This window comes from Triticum aestivum, chromosome 6A (assembly GCF_018294505.1).
Source record: "Triticum aestivum cultivar Chinese Spring chromosome 6A, IWGSC CS RefSeq v2.1, whole genome shotgun sequence".
NCBI classification, from domain to species: domain Eukaryota; kingdom Viridiplantae; phylum Streptophyta; class Magnoliopsida; order Poales; family Poaceae; genus Triticum; species Triticum aestivum.
In genome coordinates this window covers 594,195,936-594,216,449 of record NC_057809.1, presented here as the reverse complement: position 1 = coordinate 594,216,449, position 20,514 = coordinate 594,195,936, and the positions used below count along the sequence as shown (strand labels likewise).

Genomic DNA, 20,514 nt, shown 5'->3' with positions numbered 1-20,514 from the left:
TTGATACGTGGCACCGCGTCAAGGAATTGCTGCACCAAGCTGAAATAACTCTTCGGCTCCGATCTTCCCGGCCACAGATGACCCATGACGCACTTCATGGCGAGTCCGGACAATCTATTCAGTTCGGCCCATTGAGCCAGACGATCGTCCACTGCCAGTGGACGCTCTGGATTCTGGAACTGCGACCAGAAAAGCCTTTCCACTTCGCGATCTTCTTGATCTCGAAAGTATTCGGTTGCATCAGCAGCACTCGCTGCCAAATCCAGATAGGTGTCCTCCGCACTCCACATCCGGTCCAACGGAGCAAACTTCGGATCGCAAAACTTCCTCCGCGGCATAAAGGGCTTTCCAGCCGCAATCTGTCCGGCCTGACGCAGCTCCTCCTTCGCAGCTCTCATCGCAGAGCGAGCGTCCTTGGCATCAGCAACGGCCTTCTCTAAGTCCGTCTATCTCGCCCGGTCTTCTTTCTCAAGAAACTTGCAACGGTCAGCAGCACTTTTTAACTTCAGGGCCATCACGGCCATCTACTTCTTGCTTCGGCAGTGAGCAGCCTGTTCGGCTCTCAGCTCTTCAAGGGCCTTCTCGGCAGCCGCATCACTTTTCCTGGCTTGTTCCTTAGCTCGGGCAAGTTCCGCCCGAAGACTCTCCATGGCGGCCGCACCATCTGCGTCAAGCACACACATTGTAAGATACTGGCATAAAGCTCCTCTTACCAGATGCCGCCCGAGGAATTGCATACCTTGAGCCTCATCAAGCCGCTCGTTGACGAGCGCGATGTCGGCATCTGCCACGTCAAGTTGCCGCTTTAGTTCGGCAAAATCATCAGTTCGGCTCGATTCCGGACACTTCGCCACCTGTATACAAAGGCGACATTTTAGACCTGGGATTATGATCCTCTGTGCGCCATCAATTTTGACAATGCACAGAGTCTCAGGGGCTACTATCTACATAGGGTGCATCTTGTTTATGCGCAACTGACAAAGAAGTACATTATCAAAGGTACATCAAAACCCGTCAGCAAAACTTCTGACGGCCTCGTGCAATCCGCTTTCCGCGGACGAAATCCTTCCAATCACCGTACCCATCAATGCATGGTGCTCCTCTGAGATAGAAGCTCGCCCCAGCAGAATCATCAGCTCCTCCGACCGCGCATCGGACGGTGCCGGACTCGTCCTATGACCTCCGTCAAAGGTCGGACGCGGAGAACCTTGGGGGGACATATGGCCACCTTCCACCCCTGCCGGATTCCGAGAAACCCTCCGCGACAACACCTTAGGGTCGCCCGCCTCGCCAGGCGGTACGGCAGGGGGAGGCGTTCCACTCTCTATCATCTCCGGAAGAAGATCCCCCGAAGACGAGCTCTGCTGAGAAGGGCTGAGGTCCGAGCTACAAAGTAAAATTTCGGTTAATCTTCTCAGATAAAAAGCAAGGATTTCTCTCATCCCTCTAAAGGAAAATCTTTCTCCACTTACGGCTCGCTGGAGGGCTGATCCCTTTGAGCACGTAGTTCGGCCGAGGATCTCCCCGGCGTCGGACCCTCTGATGAGGACTTTTCCCCCCGCTTTGAGGCCATGGTCTCCGGGTCGTCAGAGGTGGCCCTCTTCTTCCCCTTAGGAGAGGAATTGTCGGTTCTCCCCTTCGGAGCAGCCTCCTTCGAGGAGGCCATAGTTTCCTTGTCCTCTCCCTCACTTCCCTCCAAAGGCACGATCTTCAACATCCTGACTAGCTCGGGATCCGGCCTGGTCTCAGGAAGGGGAGCCGGACACCTGATCAGCTTTGCCTTCGCTATCCACTCCTGTTTAAAAGGACAACTCTTTTAGGGGCGAATTTATGACAATTTTACAGATAGCGAGTCCTCGCACAAGATTACTTACTTGAGTATCCGGGCGATTGCAGCTTAAACCTGCGTCCTCGGTCAAATCCGGACACATTGCTTGTGATCCGAAGAACATTTTATACATCTCCACGGGCGTTGCGCCCATAAAATGTTGAAGAGCTCGTGGTCCCTCCGGATTAAACTCCCACAGACGAAGGGAGCGACGTTTGCCGGGCAGTGTTCGGCAAATCAGCATGACCTACGTCACCTTGACCAGGTTGAGGTCTCTTTCTAAGAGATCCCTAATGCGGCCTTGCAACAAGGGCACGTCTTTGGATAACCCCCAATCTAATCCTTTGTTGACCCATGACGCTAGCCGTGGTGGGGGACCCGAGCGAAAGGCAGGAGGCGCCACCCACTTGGTGCTCCTAGGAGCGGTGATATAGAACCACTCTCGTTGCCACAAGCCGAGCTCCTCTTGAAAGGAGCCCTCGGGCCATGGAGCATCAGCATTCTTACTTATGACAGCCCCTTCGCACTCTGCGTGTCGTCCCTCGATCATCTTCGGCTCCACTCCAAAAGTCTTGAGCCATAATCCGAAGTGAGGAGTAACACGGAGGAACGCTTCGCACACAACGATGAATGAGGAAATGTGGAGGATGGACTCCGGAGCTAAGTCATGAAATTCCAGCCCATAATAGACCATCAGCCCCCTCACGAAGGGATCCATCGGGAAGCCTAACCCCCGAAGGAAGTGAGACATGAACACTACGCTCTCACCGAGCTGGGGACTGGGAATAGCCTGCCTTTGAGCAGGCAACCTATGCAAAATTTCGACGGTCAAGAACTTAGCCTCTCTCAACTTTAGCACGTCCTCCTCCGTGACGGAGGAGGGCATCCATCGGCCTTGAAGGTCGAAACCGGACATTGTCGAAGGTCCGAAGCGCCTGGAATCTGGAGCCTAGGGTGTTGGAACTCGAGGCGACGGGTGAACTTGTTTTGAGATTGGAGAAAAGGAGTAAGGCCTTGGTCTCTTTATAAGAGGTTGAATACCAGGAGCCCTCCCCGCAACCCTTTGGGACTCGCCTTTAATCGAGAAGACATGCTAACGGGCACGATTGGGTTACCCACGCCGTATTGATGAGAATCCCATAAATAAAGGGGACACGATCTCTGCTTTGACAAGACGTGCCAAGGAAACCGCCTCGCAAAACACGCTGAGGTGGAAAAGTGAAAACAATTCAAATAAAGGCTTGGCCGTAGTGTGATGTCACGCTGCGGAATACGTCAGCAGATTAGATTTGTGTTAATATTATTCTCTCTATGGCAATACGTGGAAACTTATTTTGCAGAGTCGGACACTACTCTTGGTGTTTACAAACTTTTATGAAGAATTTGGAGGAGGAACCCGCCTTGCAATGCCGAAGACAATCTACGCGCCGAACTCGTCGTCATTGAAGCCTGGTTCAGGGGCTACCGAGGGAGTCCCGGATTAGGGGGTGTTCGGGTAGCCGGATTATACCTTTAGCCGGACTCCAGGACTATGAAGATACAAGATTGAAGACTTCGTCCCGTGTCCGGATGGGACTTTCCTTGGCGTGGAAGGCAAGCTTGGCGATGCAGATATTCAAGATCTCCTACCATTGTAACCGACTTTGTGTAACCCTAACCCTCTCCGGTGTCTATATAAACCGGAGGGTTTTAGTCCGTAGGACAACTTCATCATACAACAACCATACCATAGGCTAGCTTTTAGGGTTTAGCCTCCTTGATCTCGTGGTAGATCTACTCTTGCACTACCCATATCATCAATATTAATCAAGCAGGACGTAGGGTTTTACCTCCATCAAGAGGGCCCGAATCTGGGTAAAACATCGTGTTCCTTACCTCCTGTTACCATACGGCCTAGACGCACAGTTCGGGACCCCCTACCCGAGATCCGCCGGTTTTGACATCGACACCAGCGAAGACACCTATGCCCATATCTGGGCGAAGCGGCAAGCCCGGGCCGCGCGTGCCTTCGCAGTGGAGCAAACCTGCAATGTTCGTACACTCTTTGGACGAGGAGGACGAGGATGACAATGCCGCATCCGACCCCTACAACTCTAGGAGCGAGCAAATCCGCCTTGACCCGTGTTGCGTCTTCTAGCGCTACGACGACAAAGACGCAAGGGCAGTCATGGGTGGACTTTCTTCATAACTCTAGTATTTAGAACATGCCAATTTTTGCTATTCTGATGACATGTACGATGAGCTAGGTGTCTGATCTACATAACCTATGCGTGCTTACCTTATGTTGCACCAGAATGTATGAATTTGAGGATTTGATATGAAGGATGTAATTGTAGACACAGACAATTGACGGGTCATCGGCCACTGTCAATGAACATGCCTAGGCACGCCGCGGATGTTTGAGGTGATATTTAATGAGTCCGGTTGTAGATGATATATTGTATGATGGTGTTGGACAGATACTTCAAAAAGTTGGGCCGCAAATCATAAGTTGAAAAACTACTGACTCAATCTCTCCGAAGTGCTTATTTGGTGCATACGTGCGTTCATACAAGTGAGTGCGTGTGCATTTGAGCGTCGTGCCTGTACCATGTGTTTAAAAAACAACAATTCTGAAAGAAAAAAATAGTTTGTTTTTAGAATCTGAAAAAAAAAGTACAACAATGGGCTCTCACGCGGGCTCTACGAGCCCAGCTAACCATGGGCCTCATGGCAATACAATACCCAAAATAAATCCCTCATTTCCCCCCACACAGATCCCACTCTCCCCCGTTCAAACCAAGCTCCCCGAGCCCCCAATTCCCCAAATCCGCCCTTCCCCTTCCCGTCAAGCCCGCGGCGATGCCGCCGAGGAAGAAGCGGGGGGCTCGCCCCGCCGCCCAGCAGCCGCCGCCGTCGCCGCCCAAGCCGCCCGGCCCCGACGCGTCGGTGGAGGAGAAGCTGCGGTGGTCCGCCGACCAAGAGTGTACGTGCCCCCGAGCCCTAACTCCCTCCCCCCAATCCGCCCCGCCCGAAGTCAGTTTTAGATGCTAAATTCGCGGCTAGCTACACCAAGCAGTAGGCGCGGGGGAAAGAAAGATAGAGGGAGGAGGAAGAGCGCCGTCGTACTCGTGCCGCCGCTCACCGCCGTAGGTCGTCTGTCGCCGCTGCACTGCATTTCTTGGCCCCCGTGGCTGCCATATGAACTTTCGTTCCGTGTTGGTCGCCGTTGGAAGAAGGTAAAGCGTAGGAGCCATGTGATTGACTCCCAAGAGTTTATGTGGATGCAGCACAAGCCGATTTTACTGCTTTACTATTCTTCTCTGCTTAAAGCGTCAGTGAATGAATCTATGTAAAGTGACGGCTTAAATTATCTTGAGGAAGCAACATACCTTCTTCAGTGTCGGGGATCTTTGGTTCAAGCCTGCTCCAAAGGATTCACCATCCCCAATTTGTCCTGGCACTGGCAGTCAGTAGGAATGTAGGATACAGTCCACTTTTTAGGCTGAACTTTGAAATCTAATGTCAATGTGAAGGTTGTAATCTAGTGCAAATATACCGACATCTTATTCTCTAGGCAGTTGGCTCTATCATGCCTGATCAAACTCTCAAATCTAATGTCAATGAGAAGGCTGTAATCTAGTGCAAATATACCGACATCTTATTCTCTAGGCAGTTGGCTCTATCATGCCTGACCAAACTCTCACTACGATTCTTTTGAATGGAGCTCTTTCTGCTGCTATGTCAAAACCTGAATTCTTGTGATTTTTTCCTCTGTATTTAATACAATAAGAATGCATATCATAGAGGCACTGTCCTTTAACTTAATGCAATAATCAGGATTCAATTGCTAATCTACTGTCCTCAATAAATAGTTGTACGTCGGAAAGCTGCCATCAGAGCTATTCAAGCAGCAGAGAATGAGAGCGTACTCTCCCGGCTGCATCTGGTGCGATCCTACATGTCCAAGGAGCAACTAGAAACACCAGCCTTGCAATTTTTTCAGGAGAACTTGCCCAACGTGTCAGTTGTACGGAACGAAGAGCAGGGTGAGCTTGAGTTGAAATGGAAAGACTGGGATGATCTCATAAATGGAGACCAGAGGGATGACAAGGTTTCACGAGCTTCGATCACGTCATTGGCAACTGCTGCTGGTTTTCATTTCTCAGGAGATTCAGGTTCAAATGCTATCTACTTGTTGTTGATGTACTTCTATAGGCACCAAAGCAGCTTGACTTGAATGATCTTCTCACCTTATATGATGTGTGCAGTGCAGAAGAACTTCATCGAGAGCACTTTTGATTTTAACAACTTTGTAAGTATTTCTTTTGTACAGTGATGATATCGGATGTTTTTGCTGTACCGTTGACAATTCTTTTTTTTTTCTCTGTTCCTTTGAAGAATTGGAGTGAGCTGCCCGAAAGCCAAACGATTGGAGCACCAGATTCTCTACAGACACCCGGGGTTTGTGTTTAACCCTCTTGACATGAAATGTTTGATCTTGAATCTCCTTTTGAGCTCACATATTGTGCTGTAACATAACCCTGAACAGGCCATGAGTAGTCGGCTCTCTTTTGGCATGACACCAAAATCAGTAAGACAACCCAAGAATGGCGAGATGCTCTTATCCGTGCACGGGTCACCTCTTGGAATGTACAAAGAGGAAAATCTGGCAGCTATTACCGGTACTTGCTTGCTCCTGACACCACAGCCATCTCTTATCGCTGTTGTTTCCTTTCTGACTAACGGGAAAACATGTTGCAGAATCTGGAAACGGAAGCGAAGAGCCGCCTCACGATGCCAGTGGCCATCAATAGTAGTAGTAAGAATTCCACATGCTTAAGCCCCTCTTTTCCTTTCCACATCCACTAGCTCACGCCTGATCTTTCATGTCCATTACAGGAGCTTAACTGGCCCTCGGCATAAAAGGCTAGGAATTTGATGCTGCATCTTCTCTTCAGGCCGAAGCTGGGACACCAATCGAAGCTCCAACCACCAATTCGGTGTACTTGCAGCAGCATCTCGAGTCCCAGTGTCAGCCGAGAGTCTCCGACAAGCTGCATTGTGCGTGTAGGCTATCATGTTTGATGTATTGCAAGTGCAAGCATCCTGACTCATGTTTTTGTTTGCTAAATCATACCATGGAGAACAATGGTGAATTAGTAGCGTTCACTTTGCCAGTCATAACTCGAGTAAATTTTTTTTTTTTGAGAATTTTTTCATTCATATCACGAATCAGAACAAAGTAGTTGACCCTTACAAGCACACTGAAACGCAAACACAAAGGACCATGAACACCTAGAGTATCCTAAGACAACCGTAACACAAGAAGATATCCGGAGCCCTGTGTCATGATCCCTGAATCTTGAGAGAAGACCCCTGCAGCAGAAAGATCTGCAACTAGTCACAAACAGGTCATCATCTTCAACCACGGTATAATTGCCGCCACGTTGCTTCCTTCATTCTTGACACCAGCGCTGAGAGGGCATGAACATCAATCCAACACACCTGCAACAGCCGTCGCCATCTATGGCTTTGAGTACCGTGAAAAGTGTCCCTTCTGGAAGGAAGAGAGCTCGAGTCATTTGACCGGTCCAGCACCGCGGCCGGGCCATCCGCACGGACAAAGCAGGATTTCTCACCAGCATCAGCGCAGAGGAAGGAGAGGAACAACAACAGCAAATCATACCAACAAGGAAGAAGAAAGGTCTTCGTCTCCCTGCATCCATCGCCCATCTGAGGACCCAAACGGCCAGTACCGATGGACCTCCAGCCACCATAGCCCGCGACCTCGACAAGATCTGGGGATCCCCAAACCCGTTGGCTCCTAGACGAAGGCAAAAGCCTCACCTGACCGCGAACGGAGCCCGGAGAAACTTATTTCAATGCGACATCGCCGCAATGGCCTCGGCAGCGTCTCCCTCAACCCTAACCCTACCAGACACCCACCAAGCGAACAGACCCGAGGTTTCCCCTCCCTCCCGCCGTCGGAGCGGCCGACGGAGAGAGAGGGAACCGGCGACATGCAAGGAAACCCTCGTCGCCTCCCTTGATCGCCTCGTGTGATCCTACTTCTTCGGGGCGGAAGTTACTCGTGTTTGCCTACTCCACGACGTTATAACTCGAGTATTTAACGCATGTTCATGTATCCCTATGATGTACCGCTTCCGTCCCGAATTAGTTGTCTTGTTAGATACATACGTATCTAGATAAACCTAGGACAACTAATTTGGGAAGGAGGTAATACAAAATACCTTGGGACAGTTGCTTGAAAAAAGAAGATGTTTCAGTCGAATTTTTTTGACTGAAATTCGATGGCTGATTCTGCACCTTCCTCCTCCAGCCGAGTCTCCTCCTCTAGTTGGGTTCTCCGCCCAGCCCCCTCCATCTCCTCCCACATTGTGTCGTCCTATCTCCGGTGAGGTCCTGGCCATGTCGTCAGGGACGTCGCGGTTGGCTGTGTCGTCCCCATCTCAGCCTCGGGGCACGACTCTGACAAATCTGAATACTTCTACACCATAGTACTACTACATTGTTTTTTTTGAAAATAAAGAACAAATGTTTCTCAAAAGAAAAGTCGGTACTAATGGTTTTGTAAACCGAACCGGGTTCCTTTCCCACCGGATCAGAATCAGGCCAGCAGGGGGTTGGATTGGTTTCCGCTGGAGAGCCCAACACGACACACCTCCGCGGTCCAGCCTCCTTCTCTTCTCCCCCAATTCAACCGGCGTCTCTCATCAGACCCCATCGATCGCCTCCGCCCCACGCCACGCACCTCCCCTCCGCGGAAACCCGCGCCCAGAAGCAAAACCCCGCCGCCCCGCCTCCGCCCCGGCGAGCCGAGCCCCCTCCGCCGCGGCGGCGGGGACAGGAGAGGCAGAGGGGCGCCGAGGCGGAGATGGGGAACAAGATCGCGCGGACGACGCAGGCGTCGGCGACGGAGTACTACCTGCACGACCTGCCCTCCACCTACAACCTCGTGCTGCTCGACCTCGTCAGCCGCGGCCGCTTCCTCAAGTCCGTCCTCTGCAAGCACGACGAGGGCCTCCTCCTCGTCAAGGTCTACTTCAAGCGCGCCGGGGAGCCCCTCGACCTCAAGGTAATCAGTAACCGCCGCATCCGCATCCCCTTCCTTCCCCCTTCGGGTGGGAGGTCCTGAGAAGATCTGCCTGTCGCCTCGCAGGACCATGAGCGGAGGCTGGAGCGGATCCGCAGGGCGTTCCAGGGGCTCGAGGGCTCCCACGTCTGGCCCTTCCAGGTCAGGCCTCGCTCTGCTGTTTGTTCCCCATGAAAATTACTAGCAATAACCCCGGAGCTGTTTATCAATGCGTTATCTTGTGAAATTTAGTGAGGTTTAGCGATTTTCCTATGTCAAGTTGTATTATCTCTGGTGGGAATTTTAGCTGTCATGTGTATCAGCTGAGGCAGCAGGGCTGGATTTATAGTCAATTGTGTTTAGGATTTGCTTGCTTGTTATACTATCATCTTTATGGGCTTCTGCTTCCTGGACTATTTATGGATGATGTCAGGTTAAATTCTGATGGGCAGTTAGACATGGGTGTTTCCTCACAGGATGATACATGCATCAACACTGAAATATCACATATAACCTTTCAATGTGATGGGAGTGGCTTTGTTATGAAGACATGCTATGTCTCTCCCTTGGTTGACATGCTGACACAGCTTCGTATGTTTTTCAGGTCTGGTTTCAGACAGATAAGGCAGCATACCTCCTGAGGCAGTACTCCTACAGCAATCTGCATGATAGACTTAGTACACGCCCTTTCCTCAGTCAAATTGAGAAGAAGTGGCTTGCTTTTCAGGTGCGCCATTCTTCCTTTTTTGTTGCACAAAGGTGAAAGAGTTGATCATGTTGGGGGGTCTTCTATAGGAAGTTGTACAGCCTCTTTGCTAAGTGTAGCCTTAAACTAGTGGCACATGTAAGAGTCGTTCTTCATTCCTTTCCTTTCCAGATATGGTTGTCGACTTAGCTCAATTTGGTTGTGCAGTTAATACATGCTGTGGAGCAGAGCCATAGCAAGGGAGTTTGCCATGGTGAGAAGGTTTTCTCTTAAGTTATATGAGCAGTAGTGTTTTTCTTTCATTTGTATTTACACTGCTGTTTATGTTAGGTGACATAAAATGTGAGAATGTACTGGTTACCTCATGGAACTGGCTATACCTCACGGACTTTGCGTCTTTTAAACCAACTTACATCCCGGATGATGATCCATCTGATTTTTCCTTCTTCTTCGACACTGGAGGAAGGCGACGATGCTATCTCGCACCTGAAGTTAGTCCCTTCACCTAAATTATATTCAAAACTTCAATGCTCTTTTATCCACTTTATCTCAGTTTTCTTGCTCTCATTGGTGTAACAATTGTTACATGCTACTCATAGTTTGTTAATAGATGCTCTTCACTGAAATGCTTGCTCTCACTGCATCTCCATCATTCAAAAGAGGGTACAATAGGAAAAGCCTGCAATTAATAGATGTTTTAGGTAAGAGCATAAGCTTTGTAATGAGAAACTGAACCAAAACAACGGGGACCTCTAATATGAAATAGAGGGAGTACAAGAATATATCAGTAGAAAGGCCTGTATAATACTTACACAGCACCACCCAAAGCAACTGGGTTCACAAAAGCATTTCTGATTGATAAACTATATAAATGATCCAAAAACATTTATACCAGGCCAATTTAGACAGGTTAGCAAATCTATAGTACATACAAAATAGCAGCTCCAGGCATGAACTTACAACTTCTGCTGAGCACCCAGAATAAGAAAGAAGCATACCACAACATCCATTCACAATGTTATCCTGCTGTAATGTGATGTACTTTTATGCTATATCTTTGTTAGCTTATAACTTCTTTTTGATGGCACATTTTTATTTGTACTGTGAAATAAACTAAACTCCATTTTTTCTCCAGAGATTCCACGAACATGGTGCCGAGTCCCAAGTTTCATCAGATGCACCTCTCAAACCATCTATGGACATATTCTCTCTCGGGTATGCAGTGTTGTCTTGTTGAAGATCTTTGTTAATTTGGTCGGGAGTTGTGTTCTTCCATTGGGATATGTGTGCTTTCCATTTTGCATGTTAATGATAGATTACTGATCACTATCGTTTGCTTGAACATGTTAATTTGATCATATGTGATGTATTGTCATTTGACCTTTTTATGTGACAAAAGGGGAATTTTCTTATCAGATGAAATCTGATCGCTATTGGAATATTACAATCGACCTGTTGTGTCAGCCATACATGATGTATGTTGCTGCAATGCATTGTATCTTCACCTTGAGACAATGTACCCACCAGTGAAGTACTGAGTTTTACTATATACTGGGGAAGAATTTGGAGCTATTTTGGATTCATTTAAGGCGGCATGCATTTTTCACAAATATTGAATCACATTTTTCTTTATCGAGATTTAGGAGTGCTGTGCAGTTAGAAATCAGAAGAGTTGTTACTTAAATGAAGATGTTGATTTTCCTGTGTTTCTTCACTAGCTACTTATCTTTTCTTCAGTACTCTACTGTGCTAAAATTATAAACTGATCTGATGGATTATTTCCTTGTTTACTGATGGGCAAACTATTTTTTCCTTCTTTCCAGGTGCGTTCTTGCTGAACTTTTCCTGGAGGGTCAGCCGCTTTTTGAGCTTTCACAACTGCTTGCTTATCGGCGTGGCCAGTATGATCCAACACATACCCTAGAAAAGGTTTTCTGTTCTTTTCTTGCTCTTGAAATAGTTTTTTTTTACATCAAAATAGTTTCTGTATTTGTTTTGAATTATTTTGTAGCTGTTGTTTCTCTAACATAGAACTTGAGGTTGACATGTCTGTTATTCATTCTGAGCAACTGTAACATCCTGGTCGCTCCATGGGTGCCTGCAGAATTACTTCTTGGCTTCTTGCTATAGGGCCAGTAATACTTGTTCCTTGGGAAGTAGGACCAACAATTCATTCAGTTATGTTCTTTTTTCCCACAGTGATCTTGTTTGATGTTGGAATTTTTGTGACCAACACATACAAAATTGATTACTTGGGTATTCTGTTTTTAACTTGGTGGTTGCAATACCTTCTCAGGTTCTGGCATGGAATGTTGGATGACAACACACGTAGAATAGGAGAATTGTGAATGTATACACTTTATGATTCATATGTTTGGCTATCTGCCCAAATATTTGTCTTAAACTGAATTTTTCATACCTCTTGGACTATGCCTTAGAGTAGTACCTACCGCCTATCATTGCATGATTTGTTTTTTCCCAGGCCCTAAGAGGATACATATGGACAATTTTAAGTGGATGATCCATTGCTGAATTTAGTGCAATCATACAACTTTAACTGGTGATAAAATTTCCATATCTGAATCTTCATTGACTGAGTAAACAATAGGGAAAGGGTTAACTGTCTTTCGTGCAAAAAGATATTTTCTATGTGGATCTAAATCAATTAATACGAATTTGACTAGTCCGTAGGTATACATTCCTTCTTACTTGCAATTCGTTTGTGAAGCATATGTACTGAAAATGCATGGTGTAGGGAGTAAGTATGAACATGCTTTCATTTGCGCGCATCTCCCACTGATTCTGCTGGTGTTTGCTGATGTTATCCAACAGGATTGCAATAGCCATTCATTCTGCCCATTGTATCATGTATCACAAGACAAGGTGCTCACTGTTAATTTGTTCTTTCAGATACAAGATGCTGGTATCCAAGATATGGTACTTCACATGATTCAGTTGGACCCCAAAGAAAGGCTATCATGTAAAAGCTATCTGCAAAAATATGCAACTGTTGTTTTTCCAACCTATTTTTCAAGATTTCTGCACAAGTTTTTCTTGGATATTGTTCCACTTGGCTCAGATGCTAGGGTAAGGATTGTTGAAGTTTGTGTTAATTCTCTGATCCATCCACTACTCTTCACCATGAGCATCCTAACATACTTTATTTGTACAGATTGAGAAGACACAGGAAAATTTTGAAAGGATACATGACATGATGATAAGTGGCTTAGCATGTGAACAAATTCAAGTATCTGGGGAGAAAGGCATTGGAGGACAAGCTGCAAATTCACCGAGAGAATCTGCCCAAAGCGCATCTTTGGTTAAGATAAACATTCCTGGAGACCATCGGCAGATTGTTGGAGACCTCAATCTCCTTCTCAAGGAAGTTGAGCAAAGGAACAACCATGGAGACACAATGGTCTCACGTGCAAATGGTATTGGGCCCTTGCAGCAGCCTAATGAAACACAAAGTCAAACTACAAGTATCTTGGCAGCTCAGAACGATGATGTATCCCATGTGCACAAAATCTCCAAGAGCAACTTACTTGCTTTAGTGTCTGGTTATGATGCCCAATCAGATACCTATAGTTTTGACATTTTCCAACAGACACACTCCAAGGTGAGCTGTGAAGGCATGGTCTTGCTTGCCTCATTAATATGCTCATCCATACGAAGTGTCAAAAAACCAGAACTGAGAAGGGCCAGTCTCATTCTTCTGAAGATCTCTTCCACATACATAGATGATGATAGTCGCTTACAGCTGGTTGTTCCCTATGTTATTGCAATGCTCTCAGATCCAGCTGCCATTGTTCGCTGTGCTGCTCTGGAAACCTTGTCTGATGTTCTGTGTCTTGTTCAAGACTTCCCTATCAGTGATGCAATGATATTCCCCGAGTATATCCTCCCGATGCTTTCTTTGCTCCCAGATGATGCAGAGGAGAGTGTTAGAGTTTGCTATGCTAGTAACATTTATAAGCTGGCTTTAACAGCTTATAGATTCCTGCTTCGTTCTCGGAGCATAGCTGATACTGGGCCTCTAGACAAATCAGTGGTGGCTGCTGCATCACAGTCTGCAGATGCACCAGCAAAGAAGAAGGATGATAAAATTGATCGTCAACTTGCACGTCTGAGGAGAAATATTTATGACATTGTGCAAGAGTTGGTGATGGGACCTAAGCAGACACCTAATGTCCGCAGAGCTCTCCTGCAAGATATAGGTTATCTATGTTACTTCTTTGGGCACAGACAAAGCAATGATTTTCTTCTTCCTATACTCCCAGCATTTCTAAATGACCATGATGAGCAACTCCGTGCAGTTTACTTTGGTCAAATCGTCGTTGTTTGCTACTTCATTGGTTCAAGAAGTGTTGAGGAATATCTCTTGCCCTATCTTGAACAGGCACTAAGTGATGATATGGAGGCTGTGGTTGTAAACGTGCTTGATTGCTTAACCATGATGTGCAAAAGCGGTTATCTGAGGAAAAGGGTAATCGTTGGCTTATTTGGGAAGGCCCTTCCATTACTATGTCATCCAATTCAATGGGTTAAAAGGTCTGCTGTAAGGCTTATTGCTGCCTGTAGTGAGAGCTTAGGGCCTGTAGATACTTATGTGTACCTTTCTCCACATTTAAGGCAATTTCTACACAGGGAGCCACCTTCATTGTCTGAAACTGCTCTTCTTGCATGTCTTAAGCCTCCAGTCTCGAAATCAGTCTTATACCAAGCTTTAGAGCTTGCCAAGGACACAGGAGAGGTTTTACTGAAGGGTGATGTTAAAAAGGAACAGATATTACATGGTGGAAGATATCCTGCTGCAACACAAAGTGTGTCCTCTGCGGCTCTGGAAGATGCTGTAAGGTTGAGAACATCTACGTTGGACATTAAAGATTCAATTTCTTCAGATAAATCGTTATATTATGGCTATGCGCCACATGCATCTGCTGGGAGTATTTCATTTTATGACGGACTGTCTAAAGGAATACCATCATATTCTGTTAATACTGATAAGCGTGGTTTAGGAGAAATATATATGCCCTGGGAATCCAACCGGCATCCAGGTTTATCAAGTTCAGTTCAAGGCTTCCAGACCAGAGAGAATCATTTCAGTAGCAAGCATGGTGATTTAAGCATCAGCGACCCAAGGAAGAGCAGCTCCCCTGTGCCAGGTGATGGTAGTTCCAACTCTGAGACAGCAGTATCGCCCTCCTTCAATAGATCATCAGTGGCTCTGGAGACAGGTTGGAAGCCTCGTGGAATTCTAGTGGCACATCTCCAAGAACATCGCTTGTCTGTCAATGATATTGCTGTGTCAGATGACAATTCCTTTTTTGTGACGGCTTCGGATGACTCGAGTATTAAGATATGGGATACAAGAAAGTTGGAAAAGGACATTGCCTTCAGATCTAGGTTAACCTATAGCTTGGGTAGTAGCCGAGCTCTATGTACTACAATGCTTTGTGGTAGTTCTCAGGTCGTTGCTGGTGCTAGCGATGGCACATTGCACTTGTTTTCTGTCGACTGTGCACGTGGAGCTGGGAGTTCTACAGAGAGGTATTCTGGCATTGTTAATGTTAAAAGGAAAGATCTGAAAGAAGGTGCAATTCTCAGTGTTGTAAATTGTTCATCAGATAGCTTTAGCCCAACCATCCTTTTCAGCACAGAACATTGTGACATCCATAAATGGGATACAAGGTCCAATTCAGAATCTTGGTCATTTAAATCGTCACCGGAGGAGGGTTATATCTCAGCACTTGTGATGGGCCAGTGTGGAAATTGGTTCATCTCAGGGTCTTCAAGAGGTGTTCTTACGTTGTGGGATCATAGGTTTTTGCTGCCTGTCAACTCATGGAACTATTCCACAGTAAGCCCTATAGAGAAATTGTGCTTGCTTATACCACCACACAACTCAATATCTTCTACTGGAAGACCACTAGTTTTTGTGGCCGCGGGCTGCAATGAAGTCTCCTTGTGGAATGCTGAGAATGGTAGCTGCCACCAGGTAATTGTATAGCTTTATATTCTTATTCTAGTATCCTGGTGATAAAACATGTCATTTACTTGCCTTTGAGAGATTACTGATGCCACACCCTCATAGGTGAAAACTTTTCTATCCTGATATACAGGGGCGGACCTACATTGAGGTGAGTGGGGGCCCAGGCCCCCACTCAAAATTTGAAACTTCAGTATTATTGGCTTGTGTCTTTTGAAAAATATGCTAAAATTCTTTGAATTTTGAAAGAATATGCCCCCACTCAAATAATTTGCCCCCAGTCAAAATACTCTCTAGGTCCGCCACTGCTGATATAGAAAGCTCATGATGTTACTTCACATGATTTAGAATGTGGAATGCCTGTTTTTTGTTCTGTTTTTTCATGTGCTTTATATCATTTTGTATAAGTAGCAGCACCTTTGAAATATGTATTGGCATCTAAAACATCGAACACACTATACAGATGTTTAGGACAGCAGGCACCGAGAATGATGCTGTTACGCCAAAGACACCATCAAAACCTCTTAACAAGACGACCGCCAAAGACGTGAGGCGGGCAGGAAACTACAAGTACAGAATCGAGGAACTGGCCGATCCGCCCCCACGCCTTCCAGGCATCCGGTGCTTGCTTCCTTTGCCAGGGGGAGATCTGTTGACCGGGGGAACAGATTTGAAGATACGCTACTGGGACCAGGCCAGGTTGAATATTACTATTATACACTCCTGCTTCTGCATTTTTCCCATTCACAACATGTAATATTAATATATATTCTTCTGTTTGATGATTTTGAAGACCTGAGCAAAGCTTCTGCATCGCCGGTCCTTCAGCGAAAGGAGTTGGAAACGACGAGTTTTACGACATACGATCCAGCTATGGTGTACAGGTTGTGCAGGTAAGTTTGTCAAAACGGCATCACTGTTTTGTTTCTCTTGTTTATCTGAAGTTACACGGTGATAGTTCTCTAGGAAAAAACATTGTAAAAAAAAGTTCTCTACCAGCTAAAGAACCTTTTGAATTCACATGTCTGTCCCTTTAACCTCCAAACTGGTGCTGCTGAATTCCTGCACGGCTATTTGATCTCCAGTGGGGCTGTGTCTCTGAATCTCTGTTGGACGCTAACAGAGTTCGACGATGTGTGCAGGAATCGTGCAAACCGCCTACACCAGCGTCCCGGTTGACGCACAAGACGCAGCTTGCGATGGCCGCCGCTGATTCTGCCGGCTGCCACCGGGACGCGATCCTTGCGTTGGCCTCCGTCAACTTGTCGAGCCAGCGGTTGATATCGGCCAGCAGAGACGGTGCAGTCAAGGTGTGGAAATAGCTACTCCGGCATGGGTAAGCCGGCGCCGTCTCCCACGATGAGAAGCAGGCAGGCCCCTCGGTGTACATACATATTTAGCCTCGTGACACAGTAGAACGTATATATCACGACTCACTGTTGTAGTGTTGTACATATGACGAGGATGTTAATCAATACAAAACTGGAGGTTGCTATGCATCCATTCCCTGGTCATTTGGGTTAGCGTAAAAATCAGTTGTTTGTTGATACGTTTCTTGCACCGGAACACTCTGTTTTAGTTTAGGCTTGAGATTGACGAAAAGGGGATACTTCTTGATGCACGTTGCGAATAAGAAATACTAGTATTACTAATGCTGTATATAGAAACTTCATAGTCCATTCTACGTCACAGACAATTTTTTTCCTGCTGCTTATTTATGTTTTGTTCGCAATTCACGTGTACACAAGGTTTAAAAGCCAGATGGTACTTGTTTGTGTTAGACCAAATTCTCCAAGGTGTACAGCAAACTAGTAGGGTATATGTTCTAAAATGTCTTTTTTCCTGTCCCAATTTACCATTGAAGTGGAAGATCCACAACTTGCTCTGGGGTTTTACATGTTGGTTTGTGAAAAGTTCAACTTGGAGTAGTAGTGGGTAGTACTCCCTCCGATCCTTTTTACTCTGCATATAAGAATTGTTTGAAGTCAAACTTCTTAAAGTTTGACCATATTTATATGAGAAAATATTCAGACCTATAATGCTAAATTTATACAATATGAAAACTAAAGTCATGACGCATCTAATGTCGTTGTTTTCACATTCTAAATGTTCATATTCTTTTCTATAAACTTGGCCAAAGTTTATGAGGTTTGACTTCAGACAAATTTTATATACGAATTAAAAAGGATCGGAGGGAGTACTACTAGTAGGGTGCGGCTTGATTAATTATGATTGCGCATCATGCGTCTCGCCTTGGTTCCACCAAACCCAGAGCGAGGGCCGCGATGCCAGAGATAGGAGTAGGAGTGGCAGTACGTAGTCCAGTATGCGCGCGCGCAGGCAGATCCGAGGGGCATCGTTATTCGCTGCTGCGATTGCGAGGAAAGCAAGAAATGAAAGAAAAGCAGAGCGGAGCGGAGCCGAGGGATCCGATGCGACGCTGAGAGATCTGACTGGCTCGGTTCGGTTGCCGCTCGCCGCCAGCACCAGCAGTAGCAGCAGCCAGTGCTCGCTTGGCCCGTTGGCCGGAGCAGCAGCTGTTCTGTTCACCACCTGGCGCAGCCAACAAACCCCGGCCTCTGCGTGCGTGCCACCGGCACCCATCCATCCGTCCATCCAGATGAAGTTTGCGTGCCACGCCACCCACCTCCTTGGACCCTCCCTTGACCAGAGTGGCAAAATTGATAAATTTGACCTATGGACGAAATCAAATCATAGAATGAAATGTCCGTGAAACTATTTCACGCGGCTGATCTTTTTGTGTGACGCCCGACACGAAGGCGCCACGCTATACTGTGCAACGTCTCATAAATAGGCGCTACACGCCTGGCCAGCGTCGCACCCGTGTGATCCAAAATTACTAAGTCAGTGTGCAGCGCATGAGAGCTAGACGCCACACTATACAGTGTAGCGCCTAGCTTCCAAGCGTTGCACTAGTGGTTGCTTCATTTTGTAGTGCAACCACTAGTGTAGCATCTGAGAGCTAGGCGCCACACTATACAGTGCAGCGCCTAGCTCTTAGGCTCTGCACAATGACTTAGCAATTTTTAGGCAGTCTGGGGTGCAACGCTGCCAGGCGTGTAGCGCCTATCTGTGAGGCGTTGCACAGTGTAGTGCGGCGCCGTTGTGTCGGGCGTCACACAAAAAGGTCAGTCGCGTGAAATAGTTTCATAGGCAGTTCATTCTGTGATTTGATTTCGTCCACAAATTAAATTTGTCAAATTTACCTGCCAGAGTCCTATCAGTCCATGCATTCACTTGCCATCGGGAAGCGCGCGCACCGGAGCCAGAGTTGGTTTCCCCAGATGCTTTTTCTGCCAGTGGCAGTGGCTCTCTCTCTCGAAGAAAAAGAAGAAAGAAGAGCTCGGTAACACGCAAACGCTGGAGATTAGCAGCAGATTATTTACCGAGCCCTAACAGGTTACATGTTGTGCCGTTGACCGTGCCCTTTTCTACCTTTGACCGCCGCCAGACACGCGCCCGGTGAAACGAAAGGAAACGAGAGCATGCATGCACGTGGTCCCGGGTGACAAAGAAAGAAAGAAAGAAAGTGGAAAGGGGATGATGAGCGGGCTGATGGTCCCTCGGTCCCTTTGCTTGACCGTCATACTAGACGCATCAACAGTGTGCCACGATCAATGATCAGATCCAGGATCGCATGGCCATGGAGTGGACGGATCCGAAGAATTTTAGCGCGACGTCCATGCTCCCGCTCCCGCTGCTGCCGCTGCATGCTCCATCCTTCCTCCGTCCATGTCGTCTTTTATTTTTGAGGGAACCGTCCATGTCGTGCCAGCAGCAACTTGGCGCATGGAGCGTCCCGGGATCCAGGGAGCACTTGAAGCCACTCCTGCAACGTGTCTTCAGCATCAGAAGTAGTACAACACGGAGTAAAAAAAATCGCATGAAATCTTCTCACGTCTGAACGAGCCCGGACGTGTTTTTTTTTAGCTTCCCTAGCTACGGGCCACGGCAGTGGCATGTGCACATCCATGCATGGATCGACCGACCTTGTGCTGTGCTCTCTCTTTGCTTTTCCCGTTGGCGGGGCAACCGATGGATGGATGGCCACCCACATCCACATGGCCTTCTTTTTCCCTCTCTTTTCCATCCAATCATTTCGGTTCCGCTGCCTGCAGAGGGCTGGCACTTGGCAGCAGGGCTCCTCCAAAAGACGCGCGCGGAGAATGTTCTTGCCATGCACACCGGTTTTTACGGCCATGCACACCGACCGGACACACACTGTATTCTTTTCTTTCAGCTCGGCGACCGGTTAATTCTTTTCTTTTCTTTCCTTGCCGTGTGCTGAGCAATTTCTACAACATGACAATGCGACCAAGTGGCCATGGAGCACACGATCCGTCCACGCTAGAGCCGCATGCACGATGCAACATCGAATCGTCGTCTCTCGTGTGCATGGCAACACGCTTCATCTTTTTTGCAACGCTAGCTACTACTACTAGCTGCTAGTAATAATAATGAGTCGTTAAAGACGTCGTCGATCGGTCGATGGCTAGCTGATCACTGCTTTCTACGCCTCACACCACACCCGTCATCATCATCGAGTCTGAGCCCATCCATGCCGCGTTTCAGCCCGGTTCAGTACTAGTAGCTGCTCCTAGATGGCCTACAAACTTGGATGTATTTTTTTTTCTGGTCTTCGTTGTACTACCGTGATTAAAGATAAATAGATCAGAAGTTTTCTCAGAAAACTGATTTTTTATTCATAAATACCATTCCGTGGTTGCACACCCGCCGGCCAAATGCAGTTGCATGTCCGCCCACACATATGCAAGTCAGTTATTGCTTTTTAATAGTCAATTAGAGATGCAATAACAACTAATTGATTGTCAATGTGTATCTGTAATAATGAAAGTACCGGGCGGCTCAATGCCAGCCACGGTTCAGCCCCTCGT

General features: G+C 47.1%; 2 protein-coding genes across 2 annotated transcripts; both read left to right on the top strand.

Annotated features, from left to right (window-relative positions):
- The first annotated feature begins 4,585 nt into the window (after window positions 1–4,585).
- Window positions 4,586–7,021, top strand: LOC123131193 (uncharacterized). Its single transcript, XM_044550925.1, has 7 exons — window positions 4,586–4,793; window positions 5,683–5,985; window positions 6,079–6,122; window positions 6,209–6,271; window positions 6,360–6,492; window positions 6,572–6,629; window positions 6,710–7,021. Exons 1-6 carry the CDS (start codon window positions 4,670–4,672, stop codon window positions 6,622–6,624), a joined length of 720 nt encoding a protein of 239 aa, XP_044406860.1. The 5' UTR covers window positions 4,586–4,669; the 3' UTR covers window positions 6,625–6,629; window positions 6,710–7,021.
- A 1,467-nt stretch (window positions 7,022–8,488) lies between these two features.
- On the top strand, window positions 8,489–17,282 carry LOC123128784 (serine/threonine-protein kinase VPS15). The gene is made up of 12 exons (XM_044548881.1): window positions 8,489–8,906; window positions 8,991–9,065; window positions 9,508–9,630; window positions 9,817–9,862; window positions 9,940–10,100; window positions 10,745–10,824; window positions 11,433–11,538; window positions 12,520–12,696; window positions 12,782–15,607; window positions 16,062–16,297; window positions 16,392–16,491; window positions 16,741–17,282. The coding sequence occupies exons 1-12, from the start codon at window positions 8,706–8,708 to the stop codon at window positions 16,918–16,920; spliced, it is 4,311 nt and encodes a 1,436-aa protein (XP_044404816.1). The 5' UTR covers window positions 8,489–8,705; the 3' UTR covers window positions 16,921–17,282.
- Window positions 17,283–20,514: the final 3,232 nt, after the last annotated feature.

Coding starts and splice junctions, on each gene's coding strand:
- LOC123128784 (XM_044548881.1), top strand. CDS start 8,706: ATGGGGAACAAGATCGCGCGGACGACGCAGGCGTCGGCGACGGAGTAC. Junction 10,101..10,744: donor GATGCTATCTCGCACCTGAA/GTTAGTCCCTTC, acceptor TTTTTTCTCCAG/AGATTCCACGAACATGGTGC. Junction 10,825..11,432: donor ATGGACATATTCTCTCTCGG/GTATGCAGTGTT, acceptor CCTTCTTTCCAG/GTGCGTTCTTGCTGAACTTT.
- LOC123131193 (XM_044550925.1), top strand. CDS start 4,670: ATGCCGCCGAGGAAGAAGCGGGGGGCTCGCCCCGCCGCCCAGCAGCCG. Junction 4,794..5,682: donor GTGGTCCGCCGACCAAGAGT/GTACGTGCCCCC, acceptor CTCAATAAATAG/TTGTACGTCGGAAAGCTGCC. Junction 6,493..6,571: donor AAATCTGGCAGCTATTACCG/GTACTTGCTTGC, acceptor AACATGTTGCAG/AATCTGGAAACGGAAGCGAA.